Source organism: Meleagris gallopavo, chromosome 1 (assembly GCF_905368555.1).
Source record: "Meleagris gallopavo chromosome 1, MGAL_WU_HG_1.1, whole genome shotgun sequence".
Lineage (NCBI taxonomy): Eukaryota > Metazoa > Chordata > Aves > Galliformes > Phasianidae > Meleagris > Meleagris gallopavo.
In genome coordinates, this window is record NC_139404.1 from 126,649,288 (window position 1) to 126,671,427 (window position 22,140).

Here is a 22,140-nt window from a genome sequence, read left to right on the forward strand (position 1 = left end):
GAGAGGCCATGGCTTCCCTGTGTTTCTGCCAGCAGATAAAGGCTATCATCTTGTGCCTTCCTGGCTATGTGGTCTGCACCTAAAGACCCTGAGAGATGAAGAACTTTGGGATGGCTTGTAGTCCAGGAAGTCAGGTGAGGAGCTCCGGCTGGCAATAGGCAGCAGGGTTTTCATGCCAAGGAGTTGCATTCGTAAAACAGCCAGAGCAGAGAGCTTTGCTTGGGATTTTGTCAGAGGGGAAGAAAGAGGAATTATTACGTCCCTTTTTGGTAATGGCAAATCTGCCTCATCTGCACTACTTGCCATAGTTTTTCTCGTGGAAAAGTTAGACTGTGCATTTAAAAATTTGGAAAAAAAAAGAGCTGGCTTGTTTTTAGTTTTTATTGACTTTTATAAACCTGATATGCTAGTTTAGACGGGGAAAGCTGGGCTCAGGGCTGGAGCCCATTTCTTCAAATGATCAACAGTCCAGCTGCAAACTGCTGATCATGGATACATTATGATAGCTAAAACTTGTTAATGTTCCAAATTACTGAGTTAAATCTTTGCCCTCTGATCTGGATGCCTAGCTTTAAAAATAAATCCTTTGGATTATACAAAAAATTTGAACTGTCAAGAAATAAACGGTGTGGTGAACTGAAACATAGGTAGCTTAAACTATCCTAAATTTAGCTATATTTCAGTAATCTCTCTTTCGCTTTTCATTGCTGTCAGCAGCCTGCAGGGTTTCTCTTATGTTTATGATGGAAATGTCTGCCTATGAATCATGCCACTGTGATTATGGTTTTTTGCCACTTCAAGGAATTAGCAAACAGTGCATAGTTTCTCTGGTAAAGAACACCTCATTCCTGGATCATTTCTACCAAGAGGCACTTCTTTATGCAGATGTCTTTCTTGCATTAAAAACTCCTTATTTTTATGTGTGGTAGGTGAAAGGTATTTCTGTAAAGCAAGCGCTTACAAACCTTTTGATTTTTTTTTTCCTTATTTCATTACCAGTATGTATTTCTGTAAAACATCTATTGATGGTGGATATTACCAGGTTTTTGTAAGTATTTTCTTATTATAGTTACATACTGCCTTCATCACAGAAAAACAAATGTACCAAAATTGTGAGAGCCTGGCATAGCTTTCATTTTTGGAGTCCCTTTGCTAAAATCTTTCAAGACCAGATAGTTGCTTTGTTAAAATATCAGTTGCCTTCAAGTATAAACCTTATCATTTACAAAACTATATTAATAAAGTATTATTTTTAAATTGTGTACTAAACAAAAATGTAACATCATAACTTTGCAAGTTATACATATATTATGTAGTTTTAAATAATATTCTTTCACTCTTAATTTCAACCATGTCAACTGCCTGCAATACCTAGTAATTATAAGAAAATATACATTAATTACTTGCATAAAATGCAAAACATTGAATATTTTTAGTACTGCATTTTATCCACTGCATATGATCTGCAATTTATTGTTGTCAGTGTATATTATGGATGAGAGCCCATGCAATTATCCTCTGTTATACACTTTTGAATTGGAAGAAAGGACAGAGCTGGGGTGCAGCTGGTGAGCAATCAGTTAGCCTCCATTGCAAGCTCTTAAAGAACCTCTTCAATGCGGCTTCTTAGTGATAAAATAGGCAAGGCTGGGTTTTCTGACAACACGTGGAACATGATCGATGATTGTAACCTTTTCTTAAAATTAAAACTGTAACCTGGGGGAGGGCACTGCAGTGCTCTCTGTTCGTAAGCTTTGGGATAGCAGCTTCCTTTTCTGCTCTTCACAACATAAGTACATTTTTAAAGTTTATATATATATATATATATATATATATATATTCTGGGTTATATTCTCATTTCCATTTCATTGAGTTTCCGTCTCTCTTTGTAGTTTTTAAGTAATTACATCAGGATGTATTTTAGAGAGGCAGTTACAGAAGGACAGAGAACTGTTTAGATTTTATTTCCTTTTCCACACAGTAGTGAACTCCGTGAGTGAGAGCGGCTCTGCACTACTTGCAGTTGAGCTGAGTGTTGAGAAAATCTTCAGCCTCCTTTTTGTAATTTCTTGTATTCACTTGAATAAAAGAAATAACAAACTGAGTGAGCTTTCCTGAAAGGAAAAGCATGTTCAGAGAAGGAGGTAAAGAGCATACGAAGGCTGGCAATCTATTTTTGCTTAGAGAAACATCTTCTGTAAGAATATGGTCCTCAGTGCTATTTTCTTACTGTGGTTATAGATTGATTTCTTTGTTTGGTTGGTTTTACAGTTTTTTTTTCTACTGTGGCCATCTGCAGATATTTGCAAATTCTTCATAGTATTAATGTGGATTAGAAGAAGAATTTGAGCAATTTTGGAAAAAAAAAAACAACTACTTTTCTCCATTTTATTACATTAGCGATTAAAAAATATTGATGTTTTCTCCTGCAGAAGTGTTAGTAGACTGCCCAAGCCTGGTGCTTTCTAGTTGCAGCTGGCTGTGTGTTCCTTTGAAAGTCTCCCTCAAATAAAATACTGCTTGTAACTGCTGTCAGATGTTGGAGCAGCTCTAATGGCAAGCGTGAAGCTGTTCATTTTCTAAATAAAGAGTAGATGTTTGTTCTGGAGGGAGCAAACTAATTCACAGTTAAAACTAAAGGTATGTCATGTGAATCTGTAAACCAGCCATCAAGACACCCTTGACCCAAAAAGTAGGAAACAGAGAAAACTGGGAAGCTGTCTTCTCCCCTTCCCTATAGTCCTAGTGCTCTTTTCTGTGTCTAAGGAGCAAATGCAAAATGCTGTCCCTTATGGACTGAGCAGCATCCCAGTATTTACTGAAAATGGAACCAGGGGGACTTCACTCATCTGAAGTCCTGGAGGGATATTGCAGGCCGACAAGAGGCAAGGAATTAAACATGTTGTGGCTGGCAAATCTCTTAGGTAAGAAGGAGCGAGCCCTTAGTACATTCACAGAGGGGCGTGAAAAAATATGCTGGGACAAAGGACTAAAAGCAAATGTTACTGTTTTAATTAATATTAAATAAGGTGAAGCTTTTTTGTTGGCATTGATGAATGTGCTGCATTGCCTGGGTTGAAAAGGACCACAACAATCAACTAGTTTCAACCCCCCTGCTATGTGCAGAATCACCAACCAGCAGACCAGGCTGCCCAGAGCCACATCCAGCCTGGCCTTGAATGCCTTCAGGGATGGGACATCCACAACCTCCTTGGGCAACCTGTTCCAGTGTGTCACCACCCTCTTTGTGAAAAACTTTTTCTTATTGACACCTTCTGGGGTGTCAATAATTATTTGTGAATTGGAATCATTTTTTCCTCAAAACAGAGCATGACTCTTGAAATACAGCCACTACCTATCGATTAGCTCTGTGGTCATTTTCAAGCATCAGTGAATACAATAAAAATAAGTAGCATTTATTTTATACCGCTGCATAAGCTTCGTACATTGCTCATTAATAACTGAAAGGAGTCTTTATTTTTTTTTATTTTTCAATTATTGCACAGACCACATTGACATTTTCAGTAGCAATAGGTCCCGGGATAAACACAAAATTCTTAAAGGGTGTTTTTTTTGCTGATGGTGTTTTCTTTTGTTTTTCCTTATTTGTTTTGATTGAGGTTATAAGCGTTCTGCTCTTTGAGGACAGTGCTGCAATGAAGTGGACATATTTGTCACTGTGTGGTGTTAATGCAATTTCCTGTTTTTCCTACTATATGACTCTCCTTTTAATCTTACTAGTGGTTAATATGCCATTTTATTTTTTTGGTTAAATGAAGAGTCCTGAGATTCAGCAAGGAGAAAATAATTAAAACTATTTGTTTCGCACAGGCTGTCAGCAGCTATTAGGGATTAGACAAATATAAATTAAGTTTTCCCCTGCCCCCAGCCATGGTACAGACTTTGCAAAGTTCACAAACAACTGTAATCCTCTTTTATTGAGCATGGATTTGAAAGTAAAGGTCAGTTATGTTTTGGTCACTAAGGAGTTTGTACAGTTGCTGAAGACCAAGTGTTTAGGTTATTTTTAAGAGTTGAGTTTATTTTTATATAAAAAGTGTGCTTGTTGTCTGGGCAGCTCATACCTCGGGAAGGACAGCACACTCAGAGAGATGCTGGCATGTGCAGGTGGTCCCCACACACTGCCACCAGCCCTACAGCCTTGTGATGCAACGTGCTGTGACTGGAGCGGCCAGGCTGTTGCAGGGCATGGTAGAAGGGCAGGTAGAGAAATGGGTGGAAGTTTAGACTGCAGATGTGTTTTGCATACCGCCCGGGAAGCAGAGCCCTAGTCTCGTCTGGAACAGCTCGATTCCACAGCAGAGCACGTATTTAATAACAATAGGCAGCTTCAGAACTGTGCAGACTTGCAGGGGAAGAGCAGAATTTTAAGCGAGCCGCGGGAAGCGCAAGAGGACTGGGGCAGGGCTGCCCAGCTCTGGCAGTCTGCGCTGGCAGCCAAGTCTCTGCTCAGACCTCAGCCTTTATTTCGGGGAGTTAAAAGCAGCGAGCAAACCCCGGCAGGTTTCTGCATTAATTCCTCTGGAAATTTTCCCAGAAAACAAGTTTCATAATCTGCAACATTGCTGTTTGCAGCACATCACCAAGCACGGGCAGGGACGGCTCTTCAATTGGAATCACAAGGCAAACATGCATGTGCAGCAAAAAGACGTTACCAAAGAATTCCATATGAGCTCCCTAAACAAAGCAAATTACTTCAACACCAGATGAGTCTGTATTTATTGAACCAGAGAACCTGGCAGTATTTATTTCCCACTCTAAACAACTGCTCTAACCTCGTAGTAAGACCTGTGAATAAAAGCATAGAAACTCTCCTGGAGCTCTTAATAAAATGAAAAGGTTAATTCTCACCACATTACTCTGGCTATTGACAATTCCACAAACATAAAAGTCTCTGGGTTATTTTGTACAGTATCTCAGGCCATAAGCTGCCTCTGCCCTTAGTCAATCCAGTACCAAAACCCCAGGCTTTTCATAAAGTAATGGCTCCATGTGCTACTTTAATGATGATTTACCAAACAACTTAGAAATAAATCTGGATATTAACATGAACAACCTTACTGGATAGTAAAAGTCTGAGTATTCCTACTTGTTAGTAATAAGCAACCTTCAGGACATCCCACTTCCTTGCTTCCTTTTATCTATTCCATTGGCAAGAACTGCTTTTTTTTCTCTTTTTTCCAATTTGTAAATTTATACAAAGGCTCCCAAGGCTAACATCTCCCTCTGCGATACAAAAAACAATTTTCCCTTCTTTCAGATTGTTTAGCCAATTAAATGTGATGGATTCAAGCTCACAAGGAACTGTGGTCAAGATGGAAGATGATTCCATTTCAGACCTTAGGTAACTGAGAATTTGCGTGTTTTCTCCATTTATAATAAGCTCTATGGTAAAAGATGAGATGCCTCAAATCTGGTTTGACATAATTTTAGAAACATGACTAATCTCATTGAAATCAATAGCTCTATTTGCATGTCTGAAGTTACACGCATTTTTTGGGCACTTCACATTTCCAACCATTGGTAGGTTCCTTAGCGCACAGTAAAGAGCCTCGGGGTGGACTGATTTAAACAAAGCCACTTATGTTGCAGAGCTTAAACCCACCTTCACTCAAAGACAACCAAGAGGCTTGATTTGAATAATCAAATTCAGTCTTCCTTTGCGTTTGCTTTTTTAGTTTGTTGAAAGTAGGTTGACTCTGGTGGGTTAGTAAGCTTTATGTTATGCTGATTTGCAACTGAATATAGTTTTCGCCTTTAAATTTAGTACTTCTCTTGGGTAACCAAAAGGAGGATGAGCTATGTAGACATCTCCGTAATTGTATGGCCTCAGAATATATCTGTGATTTCATGCATTCTGTTCTGATAGAAAATGGGAAATGCTAGTTTTGTTTATGAGATGAATAATTCTTTATTTTACAAGCTCTATCACGTGAAAGATGAGTGCAATTAAAATGAAGATAACTGTCATTTTTTAAAGGATTTTATTACTTAAACAGGAATACCTTGAACTTATTGGATACATATTTTTCATCAAATATCATCAGAGACTTATCATCAGAGGACGTATAATCTGTAATTATTTACTGATTCTGTTTACTGTTTGTGTCAGAAAGAAAATACGAGCCACTCTCTCTTATTTATATTCTAACATTCCTGTAGAAGATAAGTCAACTCTTCCTGTTTTCCCTCTTTGTAACAAATAACTCCCTTGATTATATTTTTTCAGTTTATTGTTCCAGATTAAATGCTGAAGTTGATAGCAACTGGAATTAAAGGAAACATTCGTTTGCAGAACAAAATCCCTTTCCTCCTCATCACCTTTGTCTTCCAGTTTAGGTTTCTTCCCCTTCTATTCTATATCCTAGTTTAAGAAATGTTGTAAAATTATCATTTAAACACTCTTAACCGTTCTGAAAACAGAAACTCAGATCAGTTGGAGCATGGACAGTGCTAAAAAAAAAAACGTTTGAGAAACATGTAGATCTTGTATTGAGAGACATGGTTTCGTGGGAAATACTGATGATAGGTGGACGATTGGACTGGATGATCTTAGAGATCTTTTCCAGCCTTGGTGTTTCTGTGATTCTAAATGGCATTTGCTTGAAACTTTTTCCTTCAGCCAGAACAGGCTCTTGCAGGAATATCTCACATCAATCCTTCAGAAAGACTAAGAATCAGTAAAAGCAGAAAGGAAGTGATGGCTGCAATCCAGGGTGAGGACAGGACATCTGGAGAAATATTCCCCATTGTGCCATGTATAGAATTATAGAATCATAGAATTGCTCAGGTTGGAAAAGACCTTAAAGATCATCAATTCCAACTGCAACCTAACCAAACTACCCTAACTCTAACAACCCTCCACTAAATCATGTCCCTGAGCACCACATCCAAATCGTTTTTAAACACATTCAAGGATGGTGACTCAACCACCTCCCTGGGAAGCCTATTCCAGTGCTTAAAAGATTTGTTTTCAGCAAAAGCCAAGACTTTGCATTAGCCTTTGGGTAAGAAAATAAGTTGTTCAAGAGTATACACTCCCAGGACCATCATCTTCAGCATCAGAAGCTGTGTCTTCCACTGCCTACATCCGATTAAAAAGGCAGCTGCCATTTCAAATACAAGCAAACACTTTTGCATGCTTTTCTATGTTCCCCAAAAGCTGGCCTCTTTTGTAAGAATTCAGCAAACTGAAGATGACCCATGGGCTGGTATGAAATAATGCATTAGGGAATTAAAGCTCTACAGCCTTCACGGTTGTTTGTTGTTGTAAGTCCTCTTTAATTTTGATATATTTACATCTTGATTCATATTTAAATTGTTTCCAACTAAAAGAAATTGGTTGCATGTTATTAAATGAGGCCACTACCTATCAAAGAAGTTGCTTCTGTAAGAAAGTTGTTGGAGGGAGGTGCAGTCTTACATTCTAATTTATATTTCTCAGATAGTAATAGTTCAAAACCCAGCAGAGCTAAAGCCTTGCATAGCTAATAAAAAATAACAAGATGGTTCCTTAGCTTTTTTTCTAGCATGAATACTAAGTTGTAATTAAGCATTCTTAGTTAATGATAGATCAGTCTGCATCTAGGAATGTAGAAGATTATACTGAATTGCTCACGTGATACTGTAGTTATGGCCGTAGAACTGGTGGTTAACAAAGAAACTGTATCCAGTCTAGATTAAGATTTGTCCTGTCCCAATAGATCACTCTGGCTGTCTGTTCATAGAGATATTGCAGAAAATGTCAGATTATGTAAATGTACCCAGGATAATTCTGAGTGATTTAAACGTATCCTCATCAGTAGGTAATTCCTGGGCATCACTTGCTTTCCAGATGGAGTGCCACGCTCCCAGAAGCATCTTCAGCATTTTGTGAAGTCTGCTGGCTTTTTCCTCCTGCTGTTGCCTGCCATCTTTCCAGCAAGTGGCTGTCTCTGCTGGATGCTCATACAGTGCCTGGGGCAACAGGGTCCTATTTGTCAAACTTTGCTTGCTGTTACTGAGCTCAGGAAAGTAACAAGTGTAATGCAACTTGAGTGGCTTCGGTGCTATCTTATTTCTGACTTTGAAGACTTTGCTGTCTGCTGCAACGTGAGCTTAGAAATCAACATGCAGGTGAAGTAAGCTTCCTTGGTGCACTTGACAAAATGAACAAAGGATTCAGTTATGATTAATGACTTTGACCTGAAATTTCAACTCCCTGCAGTTATGTAAAGTTGAGTTCTTGCTTCTGGTTTGAAAACTGCTTAAAATTAAACATTGTTCTTCTAGTTCTTCATTCCAATGGCTTAGAAAACGCAAAGTGTAAATCAAAAAACGCTCACTCAAATCACTGGGGCAATGTTGCACTTGTAGGTTAGAGAGATTCCATTTGAAATTAAGACATCTAAATTTATTTTTGTTCATTTAGGCATCTGCAAGTGAATTCCGTGTTGAAGCTGATATTTGCAGCCAGTGTAGATTTCTTTCAATAGGGCCCAGAAAGCTGGCCAGCCAACAAGGGCTTTGTTATGCTGCCTGATAGCATAAGCATCTGATGCTACTTGAGGTGACACGCGAGGTCCTGCTCAGTCTGAAGCAGCTGCATTGGAAGAGGCGGGCTCACGGCTGTAGCTGCCGTTGTCCTCAGTAAACCTTTGCTCGTGTTTTGAGTCTGACAGAAGAGCCATCCCAGGGCTCCAGCTGCTTGGCAATTTTCCAGCAAAGCAGATTTCTCGGAAAGCATTGCCCTGACACGAAAACAAAGTGAAATCTTCCACCGATGACACCATCAAAAGATTCACTGGAAATCGAGCATTCAAGCCTGCATCCCTGCCTGTTTCTTGGGTCCAAAGGCTGACCCCAGCAGTGTGACCCCAGTCCAACCAAGAGGGTTTCTTTCTTCCGTGGGCTACATTGTCTCCTGACCTCTCAGCCACCTACCTTGGTCCTGATGCGAAGAAGAGGAGGGCCTTCTGAGTCCCTCAGTCTATCTGGATTTTTTGGAAATATCTTTCCAGGAAAATTGGGATCAATAGGAAGAAAATGAGAGATTCAGGATTTGATACTCTTGAGTCTATTTGCCAGGCATCTCTGCTTCTTTTCTTTATAGCAGCTCATGCTAGGGTGCTGAGAGAAAAGCTTCTCTCTTTCCCAGAAAAGGTATGAATTATTTATATTATAAAAGCTCCTTTCCTTCAGCATTTTTATTTTTATTTTTATTTTGTTTGAAAACTGCTTTGTCTTCTTAATTCATCAGTGTTTCACCTTCTTTTATATATTAATATCCATGTTTCAAAATGATTACTATATAGCCACAGCACTGACAGGAGAAAGGCTTTATGTTTTGCACTTGCCATTTCTGTTTGCAGTTGCTGTCTTTTTTAAAGATGAAATCTAGAGAGTTTTATTATGGCACGAATTTGCAAGTTATGGTCCGGGGAGAAATTAATTTGATGGTGCTGGCTGGCTCTCCAGGAAGAGCCATATATTCAATAAAATTTCTTTATCTTGTTTGGGTCTATAATCAAGGCAGAAATCAGATAGAAATGGAACAATAGTGAGCTACGTAGGAAAGAATAGGAAGAAAGACAGAACACAGATGGCAACCAGGACATTTAGTAACAGTAGAGAGTTGTCAAAAGCTGTGCTGCAGACCTTTGGTGGCACTGACCTGGAGATCTGACAGTTGATCCTGGCCACAGGTGTTATCAGGACCTACATCCAGCTGCTACACATTATTTACCAAAGATTGCTGAGCACACCTTGCACCCTTGTAATGGTTTCCATTCTACTCTTTGTTTTCAGCACTGCCTGTTTCAGCTGATACATTTCAGCTGATTAGTTTTAGCTTAAATTTCCAAAGCAGCAATTGCTTTAGGAGGTTTAGACACTGCCAAAGTTACAAGAAGAGTGTTGAGAGCGCTTAGCCCATACTCTGTGACATTAGAGCAACTTCTGTTATTTCACCCCCCAGTCTTGCATCCTTAAGTAATCTCTTCTTGCATTGATTGGCTAATTCACAGATCCTGGTAATCAGTGCTACCTGGAACACAAGTAATTTGTTTTTCACTGTTTGTCTGTTTTTGTTTTTTGGTTGTTTTTTTCTTCTTCTTTTTTTTTTTTTGCCTTAATATTCATGGGAACACTATCCCAGCTTTCCCATTTTTGAATGTTTTCTAACTATTCCATGTGCTTTGCCTTATTTCTTGAGAGTCAAATGATGCATTAAGGATGAGTGGATCTCACCCCACCATTAAGTGCCAGCAAGTAGGTAAATGACTTTTTTAAACTAAATAGCAGTAATTTCATGTTCTCCTTCCTGTTGATAAGCCCCACTATGTGTATTGGTAGTTGTGCTCTGTGGTCCCAGATGATTCATCTAGTGAGGTGTATGTTCAGCTTTTCAGTGCAGAGGCAAGTCAGCAAAATACCAACATTGCAAAAGCATTACCAGAACGAGCAACTTTGAGAAAAGTAAAGAAACCTCGACAAAAGTATCCAAGTATCCAGGCTTATTTAGTGACTTATTTAGTGCTTGCTATGTCTTCACAGCTGGAAGCTGGAAACATGTTGCTATCTAGAAACATGTCTTCTCATTACCTGAGCGAGGAGTGGTGTGATGAGAGCTTACCTGTTTAGAAAAGAGAGGGCACAAAGTAAACCCCTTGAAGCTCTCTGCAAAAGCACTGAACGTCCCTTTAGCTCATCAGCCCACGAGCAGATTTTCCATATTAACTGAAAACTGAATGATGTAATCAATGTGAGCACATGAGATATCACAACCATTATGAAACTAGTGTGGATGAATATCTTCTCACCAGCCTATTTAGTACTACTGTTGCTGGGGGATTTTCCACCAATTTTTACTGTTGTGCAAAATGTATGTATAAAGGTGTTTTAGCATGTTTTACCTCTGCATTATGTCATTTGCCAGCACTCCAGACAGTTCTGGGTGCACGTCTGACTGTTTGGCTCCTCATTCCTTTACCTCAAAATGCAACAGCAATGTCAGTCAATTTGCCAGCTGCTTCCCGCTTTCCATTCTCTTCGCTCAACCCTTTCAACTCCCATCTCTCATGATGACAACATCCTGAAGTCATTAAATATGAACCAAATACCTAAAGGGAGCCAACAAACAGGAGGGGAATCAACTCTTTGAAAGGGTAGATAACAGCAGGAGGAGGGGAAATGGTTTGAAGTTGAGGGAGGGAAGATTTAGGTAGGATGTCAGGGGGAAGTTCTTTACAGAGAGAGTGGTGAGGTGCTGGAACAGGCTGCCCAGAGAGGTTGTGGATGCCCCATCCCTGGAGGTGTTCAAGGCCAGATTGGATGGGACCCTGGGCAACCTGGTCTAGTATTAAATGGGGAGGTTGGTGGCCCTGCCTGTGGCAGGGGGGTCGGAGATTCATGATTCTTGAGGTCTTTCCAACCCTGGCCATTCTGTGACTCTGTGATTCTGTAAATATTATGAAATGATTGACTAGGATGAGGGAGCAGTGGGTGAAGCTATTCCACAATAATAGTCCTACCCTTCTGATACAAAGTTCTGTATCCCTTCTGCTTTTTCAGTCATATGGCCAACTCTATCAGTCAGTATAATTTGAAGTACATAAATGTTGTCCATTTAAATTATTCATCATTGCACTTAAGACATGTAGCAAGTTGCTTGTAGACACTAAAATTATTACTGGAAAAATGTGTGGATTTTTGCATGGGAAACATAGGAGCCTGTTAGCTTTGTTTCCTGTCAAATTTCCTATGGTTTCCAATGGACATACTGTGCAGCCTGGAGATTTGTAGTAGTACTGTCTGCCCAGAACTCTGAGCCATGAATCCAGATGTGGGGAGAACGGGATGAGTACTGGGATAATGTATTGCCATCATATATAACTGATGCAGTCACATGATTTCCAAAGAGTTAAGCTGTTGTGCTGTTGTTGGCAAATGAAATGGATTTTGTGATGACAGAGCTGACCATCGTCAGCTAACACATTCTGTGAGCACTAGCACCTAGCACTGACGAGATTACATGGCACTTAAAAGTCTGTTAACTGGCAAGTCTTTAAGGAAAAAAAACAAAACGTTTTTGATATATATCCCAGTTTTGCACAGAACAGAATATTCCATTTGATACTGAAAAAAAATTATTCTGTGTTGATCATTTACTCTTACCATTGACAAATACATGAGTAAAATAATGACATAACAGGGCTTCTTTAAAACAGCATCTTCTTTGGGCATAAACAATGCCAAAACAATGTGTAGAGAATATATTTTGCTTAAAAAAATAGTTTAGTGCAAAATGATATGAACATAACTTCATCAATACTGTAACAAACAAAAGGAATCACAGATGCAGAATTTCATTCAGAAAAACGTTAAGCATAAACCAGTTCTACTTAGATATGACAAACATATTAATTGCAATTGTTTGGGTACTAATAATAATTTGAAAACAAAAAGCAATATAAAAAAAAAAAGTTTAACACAAATTGGTAACTGAAGGCTGTAGAAGCATTGTATAATTTATAGAAATCCCTCTTGTCCTAAGTCCATCCAACTCATGAATAAGATGTTACTGATCCTATATGAAATATGTATTATTTTCTTACTCCTTTTTTTTCTAATTCTGATAAAGTGCAGAGAATCCTCTGTGATTGAAATGGTACTTGTTCTCACTGCTTGCCTGCTGACAGCTTTTGGTAATACTTAATAGTTACAAAGAGAGGAACTCTTTCCTGTCTGTGTAGGGCATCATAGCAAACATCCTGGGTTTTGTAGGTCATAGTGTTCAACCAGTAGCAGGCAATTTCTCTAGCCTTCCATCAGATGCTCTGTGTTCTAGAAGGTACCTAAGCATAGGTTAGATGTGTTTCTAGTCTCTTGCTTGTGTCCATTTTCTTTTCAAGAGTTTTATGGTTCATCTTTTACTGAGATATCAGATAAAATAAAACCTATGAGGTTCCCAGGAGAATTGGCAACTAGGAGCAGTGCTTCCACTGCTAGAACAACTAATCCTGCTCCCTGTCTGGATACTCATGAAATGCTCCAGTAGCTGCACATTGTTCCGCATTTCTTTCTTCCCATGAGTTTCTCAGGAACCCATAAAAAGGCAGGACCTGTGCAAGTGCCTGTGTGTCTCTGTGTGTTGCTGTTGTTGTGTTGGTGTGCAGTAGATCCAACACTTTGGAAAAGAATCTTGGCTGTACATAGGCAGGTGGATGTAGGGTGGAGTTACCCTTCCAGCCTCTGAAAACAGGTAAGTCATCCACCCAGCAAAATGGCCAGGGCACTTCTGTCATAGGGCTTCCTTTTTACCTTTATTAAAACAAAAAGGATGCCAGAACAGCAGAGAGGTCTTCAAGTAAGTTAACGTTAAATTTTTCATCATTAATTAAGCACTCCAAAAATGGGTTAAGACAATTAATTAATCATACATATGCATTTCTGCTCCCCTTTGCACTGGAAATATTGTTTTCCTCTAACTTGAATTAGTATGCACTAATTACTTGATATATTGTAGTATATTTTCCCCTTTGTGTTTAGGTAATTACTGTCAGCAACAGCTGGTAGAAGGTTCCCAGTACAGTACCTGTATACCCAGTAAATTGAAAGTTTGCACTGGATTATGCTCAGCATAATAGATATGGTGCACAGGATGAGAAACAAATTAAATCTTGTGAAAATTTACAAGATGGTGATGATATCTCTGTGCTTATAAGACTGTTTGCAGTGTCCATGTAAGCACATTTGATATGCCCTAGAATCATAAAATGTCTTGGGTTGGAAGGGGAATCCCCTGCCATGGGCAGAGCTGCCCCCTACCAGCTCAGGTTGTCCATCCAACCCAGCCTTGAATGCCTCCAGGAATGGGGCACCACAGCTTCTTTGGACAGCTTGTGCCACTGCCTCACCACCTTATGTGTGAAAATTTTTTTCCTAATATCCAATCTAAGTCTCCCTCTTTTAGTTTAAAAGTGATCCCCCTTGTCCTATCACTATCTCCCCATATAAAAAGTTGGTCTCTGTTGAGTTTATAAGATACCTTTAAGTACTGGAAGGCTGCAATTAGGTCTACTTGGAGCTTTCTCTTCTCCAAGCTGAACAAGCCCAAGTCCATCAGCCTGTCCTCACAGGAGTGCTGCTCCAGCCCACTGATCATCTCCATGGCCCTCCTCTGGACACACTCCAACAGCTCTGTGTCTTTCTTGTGCTGAGGACTCAGCATCGTCTGACACTTCTCTGTATTTTCTTTATACTGAAGAATAAGAAAGAGTTTGCGGTACAAAGTAGTTTGGTAAATATTTACTGCAGCTGCATGAACAAAACCGACAACAGACTTTCAATCCATGTATAATCTTTATTTAACCTTTTGGTGGGGAACTTTCCTGACATATAAAGAAAATTAAAATCTTTATATGTCTTGAAAAACCTGTGAGACCCTTTCCATTGAATTAGTAAGGGCACATGATATTTCTGACACTATGGGAAGATACATGTAGATGACACTCTGCTTATAATACCATAATCACAGAATTCTGCCCACAGACATTCACAATGTTTTTTAAAGCATTTTGGTTATGAGCTGCTGTCATTAAGATTTGCAAGTCATTGACATTGACATTTATACTTGTTTGTGCTGGAGAGCTGTTGAAGTCTGGAACATAATGTCCAGTGAACCATTGCATGAAGTAATGGTTTATCTGTGTCACTGGATTTTTAATTAAAGCACAGCAGAATGTTACAAACTTTGGTTTTTTTTTCTGTCATCTAGAATAAATGAAATAAAATGAGAATGCTTATATTCACCTTTGCTCTTCTTCTTTACAATATTAAGATATTTTATATCTCACCATAACTGATTATGATAGTAGCCACTGTATGTTTTTGTCTACAAGCAGAAGCCACTTTTTAGAGACATCCTAACCCTAAAAAGATGTATGCATGATATAACTTTATGTTGTTTAAATAATCTGATGGATGTGAATAGCACTATTTTCTATATAATAAAGAAGAGTGAAGTAGTAGCAACAGAGTACTAAACTGAGATACAGAAAGAAGCACTTTGTAAATGTTCAGTTTCTCTAGATGGTATTTCACAGTATAGCAGTCTTCTTAAAAAAAAATACTTCAGAAGTCGCCTGGACCTAACATACTGGTTTTGCAACATACTGACTGATATTTTGCTGAGAGAATAGTCCTCTGGATAGATGATCATAGAATCATAGAATGATTCATCATTTTATTTCATTAGATGGTATTTTAAATGGGAGATGCTCTGTTTTTGTGATAATTGATAGTAGAAACTAAACTGTCTGTTACATGGCCACTGAAGGAACGTATGGTAGATTAATATTTCTTAGCAGCCTATTGGCATCAGTAGTTTTTCCTTCAGCTTAAACACCTTTGGACAGGGACTTGGCATGTGACCTGTGGGACGTGTATTGAAACAAAGTGTGGCTCTGGGCATGGAAGTGCCTCAACAGAGTTTCTTCTTCAGCAATTCCCATTTTGGGTAATGATGTACCTCTCGTCGTGCAGGGAACTTGTTTTCTTCAGAGGTGCTGAGAGTGCTGTGCCCCAGTGGCATCCAGGGAGGTCTCCGTTTGGACAACCTTGCCTTACTGTGTTGTTTGGCATGGCTCTGATTTAACTGTAACTGAGGCCAAATGCCAGATGCATCATATATACTAATGATTATTGAAAAACTGTGCTGTATTTAGTGTGCAGTGAGAAAACAGATGGGCTGTTTCCTTTTAAAATTATCTGAACTTTGCCACAAAAAGCTTCAAATGATCTTTTTTTTTTTTTTGCTAATCGCTGAGTAACCTATTAAATACTGTCTCATTCATCAAGTGAGTTCTTCACATAAAGACATCCTGTCAGGTGCAGCAGACAAAGCAACAAACAGCATTGGTACTATTAATGAATCATAGAATGATATTGCAAGGATTGTAAAATAACCTTGTTATCTAGCAGACACTGATCATAACTGTATGATTTATAAAAACAAAATGTATAAAATGTGTTGTAAATATGTCCTCCACTGAAGGAAAATAAATGCCATTGAAATCAATTCAGTAAGCTACATCATCCTTCTGAAGACAAAATGGGAGGGAATGTTTTACATATCCTTGGGATGAAAGGAGTTATCACTCTCAGCTATTTGTTTGTTAATGTTCATTTAATACTCATGCTTTATCAGACATCATAAATCTTTCACTGTTTTACTTTATGACACTGCAGAACTCTGATATTTATGCTCTGTGTAAAATGTAATTCCCTGGTTTACCTGCCTGCTTGGATTGAACTGGCGAAGCTTAAATTGCTTTTGTGCTTTTTACCATACTTTGCTCATGTCACATTGTTGTAGTGAACACATTGTGCATACAGCACAGCGTTCATATTCTTAAGGCAGAGTACAGGCCTTTTCTTCCTTGCAAAGAATAAGTAATTGCACTTGGATTTTAATATTTGTGTTTGCTTTTGGGTTTTTTAGCTTTAACTGTGAAAACTCAGTAATTTTGTGTGCTGCATCTGACTAAATCTTGAAAAAATGGACCAGAGTTTCCCGTGTACCTGTTCTGTGGATTTAAGCTATAACAAAATAGTGCTGTGGCAAAAATGGTTCTGTACTCTGCTGGTTTGATAGATGGCATTCTCATCATTACCAGCTTGAGGTTATGTTGAAAAACAAGGGAAACTAATTGTCACTGGTAAGATCCTATGGCAAAACAGAAGTCTTTTATTGTACCTCTATTGAGTTTGTTTTTTGTTGTTTGTTCTGCAGACTCCAGAAGAAGGAGCCTCTACAACCATCTATGCAGCAGTATCACCTGACATGGAAGGAGTTGGCGGCTGCTACCTTTACAATGAGGAAAGGACAAAATCAGCTGACGTAGCATATGATGAGGAGCTGCAAAGAAGGCTCTGGACAGAAAGCTGCAAGATGGTTGGGATTTCTGATGAATCCAGCAGAGCTCCCTAGAAGAAGCCACTTACAGCTGAGTAAATGAAATACATTGGCAAGCATCTAAGGTGAATTCTTGCAGCATCAGTCATCATCCTGGAAGTCACCGATCAGTCCCAAAGGCAAACATGAACAGCTCTGTTCTTCACTCAAACCCCTAGTCTGCTAGGGTGTAGGGGGAATATTCCCACTGAAAGATGTATGTGGTTGGTTTTAAATCTAACCATCAGTTTTGTAAATCATGATGTTTCAGTCCGTGATTAAAATACAATCTTTAACCTTGTGCAGAGTTGAGTTTTCGTCTTTTGTTCAACAAGAGAATACTTTCCCTGGTGAGCACTCTGTATCTATGGCATCTTGAACTTAAGCCACCTTTGTACATACAGTTTACTCTTTCATAATCAGTTTTAAAACTTACAGCTTCTTTCCTTAAGCTTCATTAATCTTTAAGACTCTTTATACTGAATGTCAGTTCATTCTAATTCAGACATCTGGCATTCATTATAATTATATTGTTTCTATCATAACATTAGTTTTATATGTCAAATTTTATCCAGAGGTTTTAAGTGAAAATGAGAACAAAAAAAAATATGTAAAATCGTACGGTCTTAAGACAGGATGTGGAATTTAAGTGTTTTCAGATGAGGTTTAAATAAGAACCTGAAGTATGAGGAAGGGATCAAATGTCAAAATGATGACATGCATTGTGGCAGAGGGTGCAGTTAGATTGTTGTCTCTGTAGTGGGCATAGATTACTTTTCTCAGTTTCTCCTGAGCCTATGTAAACTTGTTTCTTGCCTTTTCTTTAGCAAGGAGGTTCACTCATCTACCCCTTGTTAGATGAAGAGTCATTTCCTTTGGTTATATTAAACCTGGTTCATATGAGTTTCAAGACTAAAGTTGGTGATTTGCAAAAGACATCGAACAGTGCTGTCCACCTCATCTGTGTTGCTAAGGGTTTTGGAGTTTGAGACTTTCAGTGTGTCTTCTTCAGGTTGTTTCTAATTCATACTGAAAAATAGTCTATGCTTACTCACTTGAGTTACTTACACAGAAGTGACAGGATATTTTTCATTTAATTATGCATCTCTCTCCTAAGAATTCCTAACAGATAATTGGGTTTTTTTGCTGTTTTTTTTTTTTTTTTTTTTTTTTTACTGTTATTGGGAGTGGAACTGATATTTTTTTATGGAGCTATATTTGATAAACCCCAAATTTCTTTCCTGAGATTGGCCAGCTCAGATACTACTTGTTCTGAATAGTGAGTTCAGTTCTACCTGTATATGCCATTCAAGAAAGATGTTCACATCTATGAAGTGAGGAACAAAACTGATATGTGACAGTACAGTTTGAGATCCTACAAGCTCAAATAACTATAAGACAGAAATGGATTGACGATAGTTCAACATTTTAACTGTAAAGGTGATAAAGTATTGGAATAACTTCTTGTCAAGTTTAGAAGTTGCCCCCAAATTTCTCTCCTCAGCAGAAGAAACTTTCCAAGCATGAATGGATTCTGTGACTAGGGAACCTGAACTCATGCTGTTAACTGCCTTCTCCCATGTCATTAATTTTAGGTATTGTCTGGAAAAGCAGCACAATCCTATAAATTCCATCACATTTCCTTTTTTAAGATACACACGATGATGGAAAGCAATAGGTAGATGTAAAGCTTATATTTACTTTGAAGTATTGAAAATCACTGCATGACAGAACTAAATGCAAAAATACTGTTGTGCTCTCATTTGCAGCAGATCACAAACAATATAAATGCGTTTCTATGCACTGAACCCCAGAATAATATCTCCTTTGGGCTTTTATGCTCAGACCTGGTGCTTCACTGACCATATCTCCAGTCTTTGGTTTAGAGAGAAATCCCATCTGACAGAAAGAAAGCATGCTGACATGCCCATAGAATAGCAAGGAGATGACAAGACAAAAAACAGTATGAACAACGAAAAGAAGATGAGAATGAAAATAATAAAAATCTGAAGGAGAGCATATTTCCCCTCTGAATTAAGTAATGCATGATTTATTTCTGTCTCCTTGGAGTTAGTATGTACGTGGGTTAGCAGCAGGAAGTTTATCACTCACTCACTATAGCACTTTCTCCGTATGACTGGCTGACTTTTTTTTGGTAACTGAATGTAGTGTTTGTGAAATGTGCCAGACTGACACCCTGGGAACTAAAATCCTCTGTTTATTCACGGATCGTGCACAGGATGCACTAAGCCTGCTAGACAGCCAACATTTTCATGTTGCCATAGCATTCCCACAGAGCATCACTGCTGCTAGAAGTATGTCTAGGATTACTCAAATTAGATAGAACCAAATTACCTTCAAGATTAACTCTATCAAATCTACACAATATTTAAACAACCAGTTTCATAGAATCATAAAATGGCTTGGGTTGGAAGGCAACCAAGGATCATCAAGTTCCAACCCCACTGCCACAGGCAGGACCACCAGTCTCCAAATCTGGTACTAGACCAGGTTCCCAGGGCCCTATCTGACCTGTTCTTGTGCACTTCCAGAGACCGAGTATCCACAGCCTCTCTGGGCAGGACCTCACCACCCTCTCTGTGAAGAACAGAGTAGCATAAGGAATGGTAAAATAGCAAATACTAAAGGGAATTAGCCACTCTTTCAATGTACTCTGAACCAGTCTGTTAGTAGTCTCAGTCCCATGAAATCTGTTTTAATGGCATTGAAAACAATTTGCGTGAACCAGGAATGCAGATTACAGATTGTGCCTGAAAGAGGGAAAACTAGAACAGCGCAGTGCAATGAAGTTATAGTTGAGCTAATTGTAAAAGCATTATCTTAAGAACTTGGTGAACTGTGTCTACTTTGCAGTGTCATATAAGCATATGAGCTTGTCTTGAGCAAAATCCAGTGTTGTTATAAAGTCTTACATGTCACTATGAGTCCTCCCATTTGACAGCTGGAAAAATCCAATTTAATCCTTAGCATATCTATTTAGGAATAAACACGTATATATATGTACCATATAGAAGCAAGACAATGATTTTACATCTGCATACAGCAATGCTAAGAATTCCTTGACACTCTACATTTCAAGAACATGGTTTGAAGACTGGAGAAGCCTGTTTTTTACTTCACAGAAGATATGGCTTAGAGATGGCTTCAGTCCTTATGGGAGATACGCATATGTATGCAACAAACAAATAAAACCCGAACTGAGAACTTTTCAATCTTGCAAAGAAAGGTAAATCAGAGTTCAATCATTGTAAATTGAAGTTGGGGCAAACTAACCTTACAATAGGAAAATAGATCGTCTCTCTATGAGAGCAATTACATATTGGAACACACAGATCTGATAACTGAAGATAATGAAAGGATCTCTATTCCTTAAAAGGCAAGGAGGCCAGGTAGACTTCTAAGCAAAGTAGGTCAGTCACATGGAAGTCATACATCGATTTCCCTCAAGTCCAAAATGAGAGCACTTATTTCTACTTGTATGAGGGTGGCACATTGTTCACGCTTTTAAAGTGGATATTTCCGTATCAGTACTCACCCAAAATAATGCTTAATTCAAAAATCCAGATGTAGCCTCACCAGGGAGGGAGAGGGAGGATCACTTTCCTCGACCTGCTGGCCATATGCTTTTTAATGCACCCTGGGATACCACTGACCTCCTTGGCTGCAAGGGCACACTGCTGGCTTATGGCCAACCTGCTGCCCACCAGGACACCCAGATCCCTCTCTGCAGAGCTCCTCTCCAGCAGCTGAGCCCCTAACCTGTACTGATGCTATTTAGACAATGTTACTTAAAGAGTGAACCTGCATAGATAATAAATAATGTGTTAACTTTTATGTCAATTAACTAGTTCATTTGCAGACTGTGGGGAAACTATGTACTGAAAGAATAAGTGCTGTTATTCACACAAAACAAGGTAGATGAATCTTTGCTTGAAGTTCAAAATTGATTGAAGCCCTAAATGTGGTACCTCTAGCCACACTTCCACAATGTTTTGTAAATATTTAAAAATTATTGTTCAGTTTTTGCACAACTATCAATTGCTATGGTATACCATATAAAAAAGGAACCTTATTACTTGTCTTCAAAATTGCTATTGCATCTTCCAAATGCACAGTGATATTAGTGCTAAATACAAAAATACATGGCAGATATTTAATTAATTCCTCATCCTAAATAAGCTATGATCATGCAAAGTTTGGCTTTTGTACAGTTCAGGCATGAGAATGTCCTTGCTCATTCCGTGAGATGATTCATGTTCCAGCTGACACCACAGAAAGACAAAATCAGATCCCAGTGAAATTAACATGAAATTTGTCGCAGATAAGACATGGATAAATATCTGAGATCCCTGAGATATGATTTGAAAGTGGTGGAGGTTGAGGGAATTGACCAATCTGCAACAGCAGAAGAGGCCAATACAAAATGTGAATTGCACAACATAAGGCCAGGCAAGACAATAAGACATTTTAAGAATAACTGTTTGAAGGTAATTGTATTCCTTCTTAAAACAAAACTGTGCTTCAGCAATACTTGAAGTAGCTGTGTGGCACACTGGGTACAACAGGGAGATAAAGTATTTAGAGATAAACTCTCTAGGTTCAAAAAATATGTAGAAGTACTAATTTATATTTTGAAGAGTATCTCTGATGTCTATTTGAGGGCTTAACCAAATAATATTCCATATCACCTGTAAAATCTTTTAAATAAAAACCATAGATGAGCAAATATCAGACTTTTGAGAAGAGTGAAACAATTTGAAGGTGGTGAGTGTGCAGAATTGAAACACGTTGCCACTGGTATTATTAAAAAGTCAGCAAAGATGTCAGTATGGGACTCAAAACAAGCAGAATCGCAGAATCCTTGTCTATGGAGACACTAGAGCAGACTTGGGATTTAGCACATTTCTCTTAGCTTGCCTGCAAAGTAGTCTTGAGCATTGCCAAGAAGAAAACATAGCAGCAGCCAAGTGTGCTGTTTCCAGATCTGTGTAGTTGTTAGCTTCCGTATTGCACCCATCAATGCTTGTTAGCATCTCTCTTTTTGGAAATGGAGCCAAGCCAAGAATTCCTTTCTCACAAGCACTCGAGAGCCACAGAAGAATCAAAAGATAGCAGCGACCTTTATGTATTTCGACAAAAGCCATGCAGATTGAAACCAATCACTT

The 22,140-nt window shown here is 38.6% G+C and overlaps 1 protein-coding gene across 8 annotated transcripts in view; it reads left to right on the top strand.

Annotated features, from left to right (window-relative positions):
• DHRSX (dehydrogenase/reductase X-linked) overlaps positions 1-17,255 on the top strand; it is a 205,852-nt gene extending 188,597 nt beyond the window's left edge. For 7 of the 8 annotated variants that reach the window (XM_085213011.1, XM_085212976.1, XM_085212984.1 and 4 more), the window contains one exon: positions 16,793-17,255. In XM_085213011.1, the coding sequence (XP_085069137.1) occupies positions 16,793-16,990 (198 nt within the window). In that variant the 3' untranslated portion in view covers positions 16,991-17,255. Of the gene's footprint in view, positions 1-5,281; positions 5,366-16,792 lie in introns of all 8 variants that reach the window. The other variant, XR_014880367.1, reaches the window with a different exon arrangement.
• Positions 17,256-22,140: the final 4,885 nt, after the last annotated feature.